This window comes from Sorghum bicolor, chromosome 7, assembly GCF_000003195.3.
Source record: "Sorghum bicolor cultivar BTx623 chromosome 7, Sorghum_bicolor_NCBIv3, whole genome shotgun sequence".
Lineage (NCBI taxonomy): Eukaryota > Viridiplantae > Streptophyta > Magnoliopsida > Poales > Poaceae > Sorghum > Sorghum bicolor.
In genome coordinates this window covers 4670650-4684159 of record NC_012876.2, presented here as the reverse complement: position 1 = coordinate 4684159, position 13510 = coordinate 4670650, and the positions used below count along the sequence as shown (strand labels likewise).

Sequence of the window (13510 nt, the reverse complement as noted above, 5' to 3'; positions counted from 1 at the left end):
GTCAAGCTAATTCTGTGGCAGAAGTGTTATAGCAGCAGCAATTGTCCGGTGACGTGCCCTTTCCTGTCTTCCCGCAGTCGACGACGGTGTTGGCGTAGCCCTTGGACTTGCACTTGGCGCGGCACGACTTGATAGTGCACCCCGGCAGATGCTCGCACACTGCACAAATCAAGTGAAATTAAACACTTGGTGATACTATGATCGTGTCCATGTCTAAAAGACGACTAGATAAAAGGGATATATATTATGTTCATAGAAACATATATAATAAGAGTGCGCATATATAGTACGTACCGCCCTTTTTGGCTTGCGCACAGGGGAGAGCTGTGAAGACCATGGTGGCCATGACGACGATGGCAGCCAAGAACATGACCCTAGTTTCAGTACGCCTGAGAAGCGCCATGAGATGCTGATCGAGGTAAGTGTAGACTGTGGAGAGTAGTTTTCAAGATCTTGCTCTGGGGTGTTTTTGAGTGGGTGGAGTTGAAATAATGGCATGCTCTATGCCCATGCTTTTATAGAGGGTGGTGAGCTAAGGCCTTATTTAGATGCGAAATTTTTTTAGATTTCGCTACTGTAGCACTTTCGTTTGTTTGTGACAAATATTATCTAATCATAGACTAACTAGGATCAAAATATTCGTCTCGCGATTTACAGCTAAACTGTGTAATTAGTTTTTGTTTTTATTTATATTTAATGCTTCATGCATGTGCCGCAAGATTTGATATGACAGGGAATCTTGAAAACTTTTTGGTTTTTAGGGTGAACTAAACAAGGTCTAAGAAAACATGGCAAATAATTACTTACTGCTCGCTCAATTTTGCATATCAGTTAAAGTATACCAGATCACAAACCTCATATTTAGGAGCCCTCGCTCCATATTTAGAAGTGATTTACCAATTTTTAATGGCTGTATAATTAATTAAGTCCACCTACGTTAAAACTTGATCTTTAGCAGACATTTATTTGCTGCCTTGTAACAGGACTTCTTCTGGCGATTGGATTTTTTTTATCCTTTTTTGTTGCTATATATACTTAGCATAAATAAAATTTTGCTTTGATTTTTTATCTTTATTTTTGAGAATTTATTTTGCTTTGATATGCTGCGACCAAGGATGAAAACGGTCGAAAAAGAAATTACAATATAGAAAACGAACGCGGACGGTATGTAATATTTCTATATTTTAGCAATTAAAGAGTACAAAAAATGATTCAAAATGATTATGAAACCAACTGAAACTGATAAATTTTTATGTTTAATAAAATTTGAAAACGATATCATAATATAAAAAATAATATTATAATATAGAAAATGAAAGTAGTCGATACGGAATATTTCGGTTCCTTTTATGGCCTTGTTTAGTTCCCACCGAAATCCAAAAAGTTTTCAAGATTCTCTGTCACATCGAATTTTACGGCACATGCATGAAGCACTAAATATAGACGAAAACAAAAATTAATTACACAGTTTGCCTGTAAATCGTGAGACGAATCTTTTGATCCTAGTTAGTCTATGATTGGACAATATTTGCCACAAACAAACAAAAATGCTACATTAGCGAAATCCAAAAAAATTTGGTATCTAAACAAGGCCTATATATTAGCTGCGACGGGCTGACCCTTAGCTGTGCTATTCGACAACCAAGGGAGGGCCGTATTGTGAGGAGTCCAGCTAACAAATTGCGTTTCTGACATTTGAGGCCGGCAATCCAACATGACCATGGATCCAAGACGCATCACCAGGTTCTGTGCATGCGTCATGGGGCTATATGGGGCAGTTTTGTTTTTAGAAAAAGTCCATTTTTCTCTCTTAACTTTTACGAAAGTCCGTTTTTTATCCCTAAACTTTAAAACCGAGCAAACCACCTCTCTTTAATTTTTAAAACCATGTATTTTACCTCCCTAGCCCAGTTATAAGCGGGTTTAAAAGTGGTTTTTGTCTTTTTTTTTCTTTTTTATTTATTTTGGCTAAAACTTTAAAAAATCATAATAAATCACAAAAGTATCATAAAATATAAAATCTAATTTTGTTGGACTCTGTGGGGGATAGACCCCTATACCCTTACGGCTAGACTTGGGCCAGGAGGCTTGGCCCATTACGAGACGAGTTCAAGGCTTGATCCGACAGCCTGGAGTTTCGCGCAAGGAAGCAAGATGTGGAGATCAAGCAGGATTCTAGTCGGTTAGAATAGGAATTGATATCGAACTATCTATGACAATTGTAACCGACTAGGATTAGTTTCCAGATCTGTAACCCTGCCCTTCAGACTATATAAGGAGAGGCAAGGGAAACCCCCTAAGACATACGATTCTCTCAACACAAATCAATACAACCAGACGCAGGACGTAGGTATTACGCCAACTCGGCGGCCGAACCTGGATAAAAAGCTTGTCCGAGTCTTGCGTCACCATCGAGTTCGTAGTTTGCGGACCGTCTACCGATAAACTACTACCGTGGGTATACCCCAAGGTAGACTGCCGACCAGCTTTCGTCGACAGTGGCGCGCCAGGTAGGGGGTGTGCGTGCAACTTTTCCGGCGAACAAGATGGTCACGATCCCAGCTTCCGCGACCGTGCCTGAAGGCCTCACGTTCACCGTTGGCCAGATCACGTGGACGACGTGCAGCGGCGGCCTCACGACCACGGTTTCGAAAGAGACCCAGATCCAATCTGAGATCACGCCGTCTCCGACCACACACGTGGCGGCACCGAGCGCCCGACCACCGTTCCCGCTCTACAAGGGAAAGAAGATCGACAGCTCGGACCTTCTCCAAGCGCTTGATCGCGCTGACTCCAAGCTACTCGAAGTTTCCCAACTAGTAGACGGAGTTCTGCGTCGGCCCGACCAAGCTGCTCCAGCGGATTTTTTCAAATCCCGCCGGCCAACTCGTGTCGCCACACACGAACGGCTGGGAACGTCTCTGACGATAACCTCAACACCCTCACGACGATCCGTCGAGCTCAAGAAGGAAGATTATCCTTGCGGCCTGAACAACTCGGCCTCTGTTTACTCACAGCACACCCAATCCGTTTTCAGCAAGGCGGGTTGGTCGCCGACAAGGAACGATCGTCACTACGTCAACATGGTGACAATCCGAGAACTACGGGACGGCCAGGTTTCCAGCACCAACTCAAGCACCGGTTCCGTCCCCACCGAGGTTATAAACACCGAAGACGAGGACTACGACCTGGATTTTCCTTCACACCCTCCGGGTTTCAACCGATTCCCGATATTTCCCCCCCGGCGAGGAGATATTGTGTTCAATGTCAGCGCCGACGAACCGGTCGTTGATGGAGAAACAGATGACCAGAGGCAACTCCGCGAACAGCGCAACGCCGATCGCGCCCGACGACGCGCAGACGAGCAACAACAAATGCCACCAAATAATCTCAACGATGCCTTTGACATGGTCGGGGACCAGCCAGTCTACAAAACGCCAAGCGCCAACGTGGCTGTCGCCATGGCTAACCTAGATCGGCTTCCTGATACCCCCGAGTGCCAGGGAGTCCGGACCAGCATCCGAGCACACCTGATCGCTGCAATGGGACAGACAGCCACTCTGCTCAAGAGAGTCCAGGACGTCTCTTATACGGAAGCCGCCTCCGACCAGACTAATCGTAGCCGGGCCTCACCGTCTCCCAGCAGGCGTCACCGCAGCCGCTCTCCCGACAACCGTCGAGAGGACTCACGGCGCGACGATGGTGGTCGGGACGCCGACGGTCGCCGCAAGCAGAACCGCGTACACGGCCAAGAAGTAAACCAGCACAGGGATCTCCGCCACAACATCCCTCCCAAAGATGCCCGAGACCGCATCAACAGGCGCGCCACAGAGAGAGCAGTCCACGAAAACTTGCGCCGCATCGAGTACGATGCAACGCACGGTCCTCCGGGCCTAAGACAGTTCTCCTCACACCTCTGCCAGGTCGTGTGGCCCCACAATTTCAAGCTCGAAAAACTTAAAAAATACGACGGCAAGAAAAATCCAGAGAACTGGATCACCCTTTATGAAATCGCCGTCCGATCAACGGCAGGGGATGAGCACGTCATGGCTAACTACTTCCCCGTAGTCCTCGACCAGGCTGGTCATCAGTGGCTTCTCGACTTGTCCGAGGACTCCTTCGACTCTTGGGAAGAGCTACGCCAGGCTTTCATCGACAACTTCATCGCCACATGCGAGCAGCCTGGAAACAAGTATGACCTTGAAAGGATAAGGGACAGGAAGAACGAACCTCTGCGCGATTACATCCGACGATTCTCGGATATGCGCCTCAAAATCCCGAAGATTTCCCACGACGAGGCCATCTCAGCCTTCATCAAGGGCCTGCGTTTCCACGAAGCGCTGAGGAACAAGCTGTTGCGTAAACGTCCAACAACGGTAGCAGAGCTCCTCGCCACGGCCAAAAATTACGCCGATGCCGACGACGCAGAAAAACTAATCCGAGACGATGCGAGAGGTCCCGACCAGCCTCCCCGGCGAGATGACGGTCGTGGTCGCTACGACAGCAGAAACCACCGCCGCTCCGACAACCGCGATCACCGAGAGGGTTGGGATCGGCGGCGCGACAACCGCGACGATTTTAGAGGAAAGCGCCCTCGCGACTACGACCACGAAGTAAACACGGTCAAGCGTCCCAACGGACGACGGGACTACCAAGAAGACTACAACAAAACGTTGAAGGGACCATGCCAACTGCACCCAAAGTCTAATCATACCATGGAAGAGTGCCGCGTCCTCAAAAGCATCTATACACGGCGGCCCGCCCAAGACGACTCCGCCAAGAAAAACAACAAGCGAGACGGGCACGACCACGAAGATGAGGACGAGGACCAAGATAGGGACCCCCGGCACCAGTACGTCAGCCCCACCGACGTGGTCCACTCCATTTTCGGGGGCAAGGTCTCCATCGAATCTAAGCGAGAAAGAAAGCTGTTAAAGAGAGCCTGCCTCAACATAGACAGCACGGACGGGCTGATCGCAGACCCAAAATTCCCCCCGTGGTCCCACAGGGAGATCTCGTTCAGCAGGAAGGACCAGTGGGCCGCTATCCCAGAGCCGGGTCGTTTCCCCCTGATTCTGGACCCTTGCATCAACAGCATCAGATTCGAGCGTGTGCTCGTGGACGGGGGAAGCTCCATTGACATCCTCTTTCGCAACAGCCTGCCCGCCCTCAAGATATCTCCTGCACAACTAAAACCTTACGACGCCCAATTCTGGGGGGTTTTGCCGGGTCAAAGTTCAATGCCTCTCGGACAGATAACATTGCCTGTCCAATTCGGCACACCCGACCACTTCCGGACGGAGTTCATCAACTTCGTGGTCGCCGATTTCGACGGGACCTATCACGCTATACTGGGCCGACCATTGCTGACAAAGTTCATGGCAGTCCCGCACTACTCATACCTGGTCCTTAAGATGCCTACGGAGAAGGGTGTCCCGCACTACTCATACATGAGTAGATCTACATAATGAACATATAATATGATATACTTTAGTATAAAGTTTTTGTTGTAGATTTTGATCTATTATTTTCTATAATTAATTAGAATAATTCATAACTGCAGTTTCTATAGTCCAATTGTGGTAAAAATTTTACTGTGGGCTAATTATTATATGCTTGAACTATAGTAAAAAATTTATACTCATTGAATCATGTATAACGTAGTTATAGAATGATTTAGGGTTTATGCTTGTTAAATCTAAATAAATCTATAACTAACTTATTATTCATAATAAATCGATAAGCTAGGCCTTGATGGGCCGGGGCAGGCTGGGGCTGCTGAACGCGTACCATTAAGGCCTGCTTGGATTGAGCTGAGCTGGTATTCTTCCCTGAAACCCAGCAGGTCAGGCCAGCACGTCCAGATTCTTCCTCCAAGCCCGGCGATCCCCGTCGGTCGTCTCCACGAATCCATCCACCGCGCGCAAACCTCCCTCTCCCCTCGAGATCCTACATCTCCGGTCTCCGCCGCCTACCCGGCGGCTTCCACCACTGAGGCGATGCAAGAGGCGAAGCACCCCACCACCACAAAGCTCCCGTCGCAGTCCCAATCCTCATCCCCATCCCCATCCCTTTCGGCTCCCACCGCCGCGAACCCTCTCCGATACCAACACGGCTACGGCACCTTTCCACAGCCGTCGACGCCGCCCGTCGTAGGCGCCGCCGCCGCCTACCATGCCTCTCTGATCGGTGGTTGCTCCCTGTCCCGGCGCCATTATTATCCTCGATTCTCGCCCCCCTTCTGGTTTTGAGATATGACTCCATCGATGCTTCTGTGTGTCTTCGTTGGCTGCCCTCAGGGTTCGGAGGCCAGGGCTTCGTCGCCTTCCCGTGCGCCGTCCAGCAGCAGGTCGTCGTGGAGGCGGAGGGCGTCCCCGTCCGAGAGCCGCCCCTACCGTTCTGCGGCGTCGGCATCGGCTGGTTTCTGTGAGTGCTCTACTGTATGTACCAAGGAGACACGGATCGAGCTAGTACTGTGCGGCATGTTTGTTCGGGGCATTTCACGTTTGGTTGGGGGTAACTGGAACGAGGGAACGGGAGTTTGGAGTTAAGAGAATTTTTTGGTTCGCTTCGTGGGAAGGAGAATTGGACTTTATAGTCCTAGTCGCCTAGAGGGTCAAATGGTAATTGGTTGAGAATTGTGCTTTTAACTAGTACTAAAAAATAATAACATGAAAATTTGAGTTTGAGTGTGTGTTGTAGTAGTATTAAAAAAACCATACTTCAAGTGTGACACGAAGCATAAACACTAAAAATGTAATTCAAATTTTGATGTGAACTAATATAAATATGGAGTCTTCATCAGTACAATGATAGTGCAGATAATCATTGGTCTAAGGTAATCACATAATTTGAGAACCGTTGCTGCCAAATAGCGTCACAGTTCTGCCCCAACCATTCTGTCGAACAACTGAAGTGCTTCCTCCAACCTCCTATTCTGCTCAAACGCATCAACTGCTCTCAGCTCCAAACCTCATCACTGGTTCTGCCTCATACCAGCAACTCAGTTTTATGCAAATAAAAAAAAGTAGCATCAACATTAGCAAATTAAATAAATTCCTATAGATCCATTTTTTAACTTTAAATAAATTCCAAACGCCTACATGACGGCTTTCAGTTGCTAAGATAATTAAATATCAATGCGTTAAGAGTCCTTTCAGGGAGAATAATTTATATAAGTAGCAAAAGATAATACTAAAAATCCTCCTGCAAGGTTTAAATGATAATTTTTATTAAAAAAATATCATGAGCTTCCTCAAGATACACTCTTGCAGGACGGAATATCTGAGAAGTATGTGACAGTGCCAGGATTGAACCCGATGCAAATCACTATGTCTAAAGGATGGTTAGACTTAAAACTTCCTCCTTTCTGAGTCCCTTATTGATTCTTGAGGAGCAACCATGTTTAAAATGTAAACATCTAATGCAAACATGTTTGCCCCTTTGAATTCAACAAACATAAAGTTACTCACCCGAATAATCTTTCTTTTATCCAAGTCCCTTTGAATTTTAAAGAAATTGTCAACCTCTGCAGGAGAGAGAATTGAAAGACATATAAATCATTGATGAATCAAGCTTTATAGGTCTGCGCCTGTGTGCTGCTACATGCAAACAAAAAGATAGAATTATGCCTCACTATATGGTATGAGAGGATGGTTCAAGTTTGTGAGATGTAGATGTCAATTCTTCTCTCTCCTAGTTACTGATTTGCATGCTAATTTATTTCAGCCAATGACTAATGTGTGCTAATCTGAATGAAGATCTCTTTAGCATCAAATTAAATGTTATGTCTTTAGATTCTGGCTAGTAGTAGATGCAATGATGCTTAAAATAGATGTGTAACATGTACTGAACTATACAATCCAAAGCCAAGCAGTCTTTAGGAAGAAAAAATGGTGGAGGAAAACAAAATTTATATCACGCACTTGCAAGCACAAGCAGAGATAGCTGCTCCTAATCACATAACTGGATAAAAAATTAGGTAACCCAATCCAAGAACTACTTGCATGGACAATGACCTTGTGAATGCAGACCCTAAGGCCTGCACCATATATGTCCGCCAGCTTGATTCCACCTTTGGAGTTGTCATCTCTATGTTGCTCCTGCGCGGTGCAGGCCTGGATGTGCTTTGTGTCCCAGCAGCAAGGCTGGTGCTTCGCCACATAGTGGATGGAGGTGCCAACAGTTTCAATTGACACCACTATTGGTAGGGAGGTCGTTGAGTATTCCTCGTCAATTTTGGCTGAAAAAAAAACACTGAGAAGGTGACACAAGGTTTGTTTAGAACTTTGCAAGCTAAAACTAAACGTTTGGATGAGATACCAAATCTCTGTTATATCAGAAACACCATGGTTCCCTCCCCCCTGCTTTTGGGTCATTGGGTGTTTCACACCACTGCAAAAGCTCATCACCATCCTCTCAGACAGCTTCAGCATGCTCTTCCTTCCCTACATGCTAGGCACCACTGTAACAAATGATTTTTCATAAGGATCTGAAATCTTTTAGGGATTCAATTGGATAGAGAAAATGGTACGCGGTAATCCATGCCATAGACTATATAGATATTACCACCGATATCACTTTGTTGTAATGCTGCTGGCCATGACGATGCTGGCAAGGCGCTCGCACTGGCAATCCAGCATTCCATCCAACTAGTGTGCACAGAAGGCAAGCCCCAAGTTCACCCGTAGCGTAGATGTTGTGCACGAACCTGCTGCTCCACCCAGCCTAATTGATTGATATATGGAGACACAATACAAATCTCATTTTTAAATAATATAAAGTACAGATCGTATGATCAGTCTCTGAACCATCAGCTGCTGAGGATGTACAAAAATTGAAAAATTCAATCATGTGCAGATTGCTGACCTTTGAGTAGCCACCATTTGATCCCACACCTCCTGAGCCTTGGACACCAGCATGCATCAGGAAGAGTATTGTGCATGACCAAACTGGGCAACATCCCCCATCTAAGCATTTCGTCGAACAGCTCCCAGGAGCACCCAAACCTGCTTGCTGACCAAACTGGGCCCGTTAGAAGCCTATAGTAGTTGAGTTGTTGACCCATGTGGTAAATGAGGAGTTGTAGTTAGTGGGTCTAGTACCAGCTTATAATCCTTGTGGTTCCAAACGTAGCACTGTTAATCATTTCGCATGAAGTGAGTAGAGAAGTGTAAGAGAGGTGCTCATTTATGCAGGCCCGTTCCATGTGTGGAGCTGGGCCATATAAGCAGTTTTTGGATGTGAGGTGTTATATCATGTTTTACTTTTGTGGTGCTCGCCTGTCTAGGTGCGGTGGCAACCATTGTTTCTAGGCGTTGAATGGCCTGCGAGTTACTGTCGACCTTGGCGTCAAGCGAGGATACGGAAGTCCGGATTGGTTTCATGTCCAACCTGATACTAAGATGTGGCGTGGTTGGGGCACAGGGAGTAGCGGCAGCGCACCCCGACTACGTAGGTGGTGCTTGTGGTCGGGATCGGGGCGAAGTTTTTCCCCTCTATGCCCTGTCTTAGAGGAAGGAGATACATGAGAAGGATATCATCTGTTGCTTTACCTTTGTCAAGGGCTAACAAACTGAGATAATCTCTTCTAGAATTAAGACCCACAGATTGGCCCTCACGGCGTTTGGCGTGCTCGGCCGCGCGTCCAATTCATTTGGTCCATTGGTGTGCTTGCGCCTACGGGCGTACTGCTGTCTGCCAACCCCAGGCATAGTTGGTGTGATACTTTGTGGCATCACTAGCTTAGTTCTGTAAGAATTTGTGCAAGTCTATCGTCTCTTGCAGTCAATCTGCTCATGTGCAACATTTATCCTTTAGCCACCATAGAAACTTAGCTTCTGTATTCTATTGAAGGTTCTTATTGGGGTTCTTCTTGGCGGCAATCCCCTGGTATGCTGGCGCGTTCCTTCTATTCTTTGTTGCTTTGGACCACAGAGAGAAGCCTGGATTGATTGCATGCACCGTTGCTGTAAGTACCCCATTTGCTAAACTAAACAACAAAAAGATAGTTCTTACATGTTCTTCATGCTGAAATGTCCTCTAGTCATTGTTGTATGTGTGATAAATGCTTATGCATCGATATGATTTTGTGTTCTTGCATCCTACAATTAAAATACACCACCTGTACTGTTGCTGGGTGTTAGCTGCCACTATAGGTACCAGTGCACTAGGTCAAGGGAGACAAAAGATCAATGGATATCTCTTGTTACTAGTGGGTTTGGATAAAATTGATAGTAGTCATCATAAGCATAACTGGTGTCTTCCTTGATGTTGAATTGTTAATATTTGGGTGTTCCTGTTATGTTCCTAGCTGAATGTTTGGTTTGGCTCCAGTCTGCAGTACTATTAGGCTACATGTGTTTTATGATGTACCCCCTCTGTTCCAAATTGTAAGTCTGTTCTGGCTTTTATAGGTGCATAGCTTATGCTATGTACCTAGATATAAATATTTCTAGTAGTTACATAGGGAGTGATTGCCAAAAGCACCATAGGATTGTTTGGTTACCTGTTCCATGCTCCTTGTCAGGCTTTACCTAGTGCAAGAAGTACCTAGTGCAAGAAGTACCTAGTGCAAGAAGTACCCTTTAGCTCCTTGTTTCTATGAAGCCTGGCTTGTGCTAATGGTCAGAACTCAGAAGGATTCTGTCACCTCCCTCTCGTTGTGATGCCTGCAGCAGCTATCACTGGCGGCCCAACAATCTAGGCAAAAAAACAATCAGCGAATGCATGGCTGAAAATACTGTTAAGGCATGGCTGAAAATACTGTTCGCTGATTTTTTTATGAGAGAAAAACACTGCTGAATGGCTGGCAGATTCGGCAGATAAACTCAAGCGAACACTCATGGCACATTCGCTGAAGGGTTATGCCTGCAGGTGCGCCCGCTCCATGGGATATGAGATCCACACCATGTGTGGGTAATTCCACCAGCAGCACAACAATAGAGGTTGGGTCAAACCTGCCAGTGCTGATGTGCCCTCTACATCGTTGGCGACCGCGGCCCGTGCACCCTGTGCATTGCAAGCTCGCTAGGTGGTGGATGATGTGTGACTTGTGCTCTGATTTGAGGCGGAGAACATAGAAGGCAAGAGAAATTTGGAGGGAGATTACTAGCGGTGCTTGGTCCTTTGCTGGATTCATAGACGAGAGCACCTTGGGCTGGGTTCAGAGATGAGGATAGGAGGTCATGGAGAAAAATGAAGCAGAGACAGACAGCTTCGGAGATGCAAGCAGATGTCTTGGCGGACGCATACAGAGAGAGCCTCATAGCACCAGTGAGTGATGATGAAGGGAGACAACCAAGACGATGGAGGTAAGGTCACCATCACAAAGGAGAGGTGAATGCACCCAACAATCTAGGCAAAAAAAGATCTTACAAATACAGCCTGAGCTAGCATATGACAACCAAACATGTGATCCTGTTGCATTGACTTGGACAGGCTTAGGCTAGCCTTGATTATTTTTCTAGCCAGGCTTATTGGAGAAACAAAACCAAATACACCCATGGTAAAAGCTATGTATCTAGAAATGCTAGAACGACTTACAATTTGGAGTGAAAGGAATGCTTAATTCATTTTTTTTATAAAAATGTGGGTTTCAGTGGAACATTCATAGCCTATGCCAAATCTGCACTAGGGCATGTCATGCTATTGACACCCTTTCATTCAAGAATTATATTACTTTCTTCTTATTTATGTTTCAATTGGTTGTAAAATTTGTAACAGAGTTATTTTTGCAGGGCATATTTGCACTAGTTCCATTCATTCTGGACGGTATCAGATTGCATCCTTTCTGGTGATCAATGCTTGCCAATCCAAATCCACATGACTAATGTTTTCAGCACCACATTCGATATGTTCATAGCTGTATTATTTTGCTCAAACGTGTGAAGAATAAAATATATGATTGTCAGCACTGTGCCCCATGAGACAATGGCCACGATAGAGCTGCTGTGGGTCCGGCACGCGGGAACTGGTCCAGAAAGCCCAACCCGCGCTACGATGTCTCTACCTGGACCAAGTGAGCGCTTGCACGTGCTGAGCGAGGCGTAAAGAGGGGAGAGGCGTGAGGAGAATGCTTATGCAAATTGTAAACCATATTCTGTTATACAGCTAAGAACTCATCTGAACTATCTCGTGCTCTTCTTGCTTCTTCGCCCTTTCTTCCAATTCCTTCCCTAGATCCTCTTCTACCCTGCCGCTTCCCATGTGCCGGATCCCCAACACTAGTGCTAGCGTGGCCCGTGGCTGTGGCCGTTGTCTCATGGGGTACAGTGCTGACAATGATGTTATGTGTAAAAAAGAATTGCTGTGCTGTTTTTCGTCCGCAGGTTCATGCCCTGTGATACATGTAATCATGAATTGTACAGTTTACCAGTGGTATAGTAATATAACGCCTGTGCACTTTTATTTACCTATCTTTCAGAATTTGGCTTATAATTGTTGTCAATCTCCTATACACGCTAGTCAGCATTCCATCCGTTTTTTCTTGTATCCCTCTTATTATAGAGGTATTATGAACCTGGAATTGGGGCTGGGAATACACACCACAGTGAATTTTCAAATCCTGTGTAAGTGATCCATATTTAGGCCATGACAGCTGTTTACATCTCCCCATGTTGAGGCCTGGAGCTTTGCCACACGTTATTCGAGTTGCTTGGGTGAGTTTTTGTTTCAGACTTCAACGGAGTTGCTCAAAATGGTTCGTACAGAAAGATTGCAGAATCCACAATTTTATCCTTCAAATAAAACGGAAAAAATAAATATCAAATGTTATTATCTTAGCAAAAGAAAAACATGAAATGCAGTTCTCTCATCTGTGTAAGGGAATCTCGTCGTTCTATATTGAAACCTGCCACATCATACCACTTTTTAAATCCTTCGAAGTGGGTAGGGAGAAGCTGGCTCAAGTGAAGGATTGCATCATGAGAGCTGGATGAAGAAGTATACCTAGCTGTGTGTGGCGCCAAGAGATTAAGCAGCAGTACATGGTTCCCAGTACATACAAATGCATAAAAGAGAACGGAAGTATAAAATGATTAGGGCAAATTTAGAAATAATCCAAGATTCCCTGCAGTCGTATAACTTTTAGCAGTGAGATATTGAAATTTGTTTTTTTTAAAAAAAACCAACGAACATGCTCCCTTCTTTTTTGGACCTCAAAAATAAAATCAGTTGAGTTACCAATTATTATTATTATTCTCGAATGTCTCGCAAAGAGACTAGCAGTTATTAATGTGCATGTTTTGCCGAAAAGCTAGCTGCGCTGTTAGCAAACGAATCGCGTTTGTACATATATATATTCCGGTCCGGCACAATCCACTGTGGCCCATATCATCGGTCCAAGACCAAGAGTGAGCACCTGACGAATGACACGATCGATCCTCCTCCTCGTCGCTTGCATTGCAACCCGCCGGCGAGCCGGCACCGATGACCTCGCCGCTCCGGCCGTCGTCGTCGCCTAGCACGAGCAGTCTACTACTGTATAGGTCTGTAGGCAGTAACGGCCGGC

At 45.9% G+C, this 13510-nt stretch overlaps 1 protein-coding gene across 1 annotated transcript; it reads left to right on the top strand.

The window, feature by feature from the left end:
- LOC8076600 (60S ribosomal protein L18a-like protein) lies at positions 5786 to 12412 on the top strand. The gene is made up of 4 exons (XM_021465320.1): positions 5786 to 6189; positions 6300 to 6426; positions 9856 to 9970; positions 11739 to 12412. The coding sequence occupies exons 1-4, from the start codon at positions 6000 to 6002 to the stop codon at positions 11796 to 11798; spliced, it is 492 nt and encodes a 163-aa protein (XP_021320995.1). The 5' UTR covers positions 5786 to 5999; the 3' UTR covers positions 11799 to 12412.

What these genes read in the sequence shown, in the direction of transcription:
- LOC8076600 (XM_021465320.1), top strand. Translation starts at nt 6,000, where the DNA reads ATGCAAGAGGCGAAGCACCCCACCACCACAAAGCTCCCGTCGCAGTCC. An exon ending in CTACCATGCCTCTCTGATCG is followed by an intron (nt 6,190 to 6,299) that starts GTGGTTGCTCCC and finishes GGCTGCCCTCAG; the next exon opens with GGTTCGGAGGCCAGGGCTTC. An exon ending in GTCGGCATCGGCTGGTTTCT is followed by an intron (nt 6,427 to 9,855) that starts GTGAGTGCTCTA and finishes ATTCTATTGAAG; the next exon opens with GTTCTTATTGGGGTTCTTCT.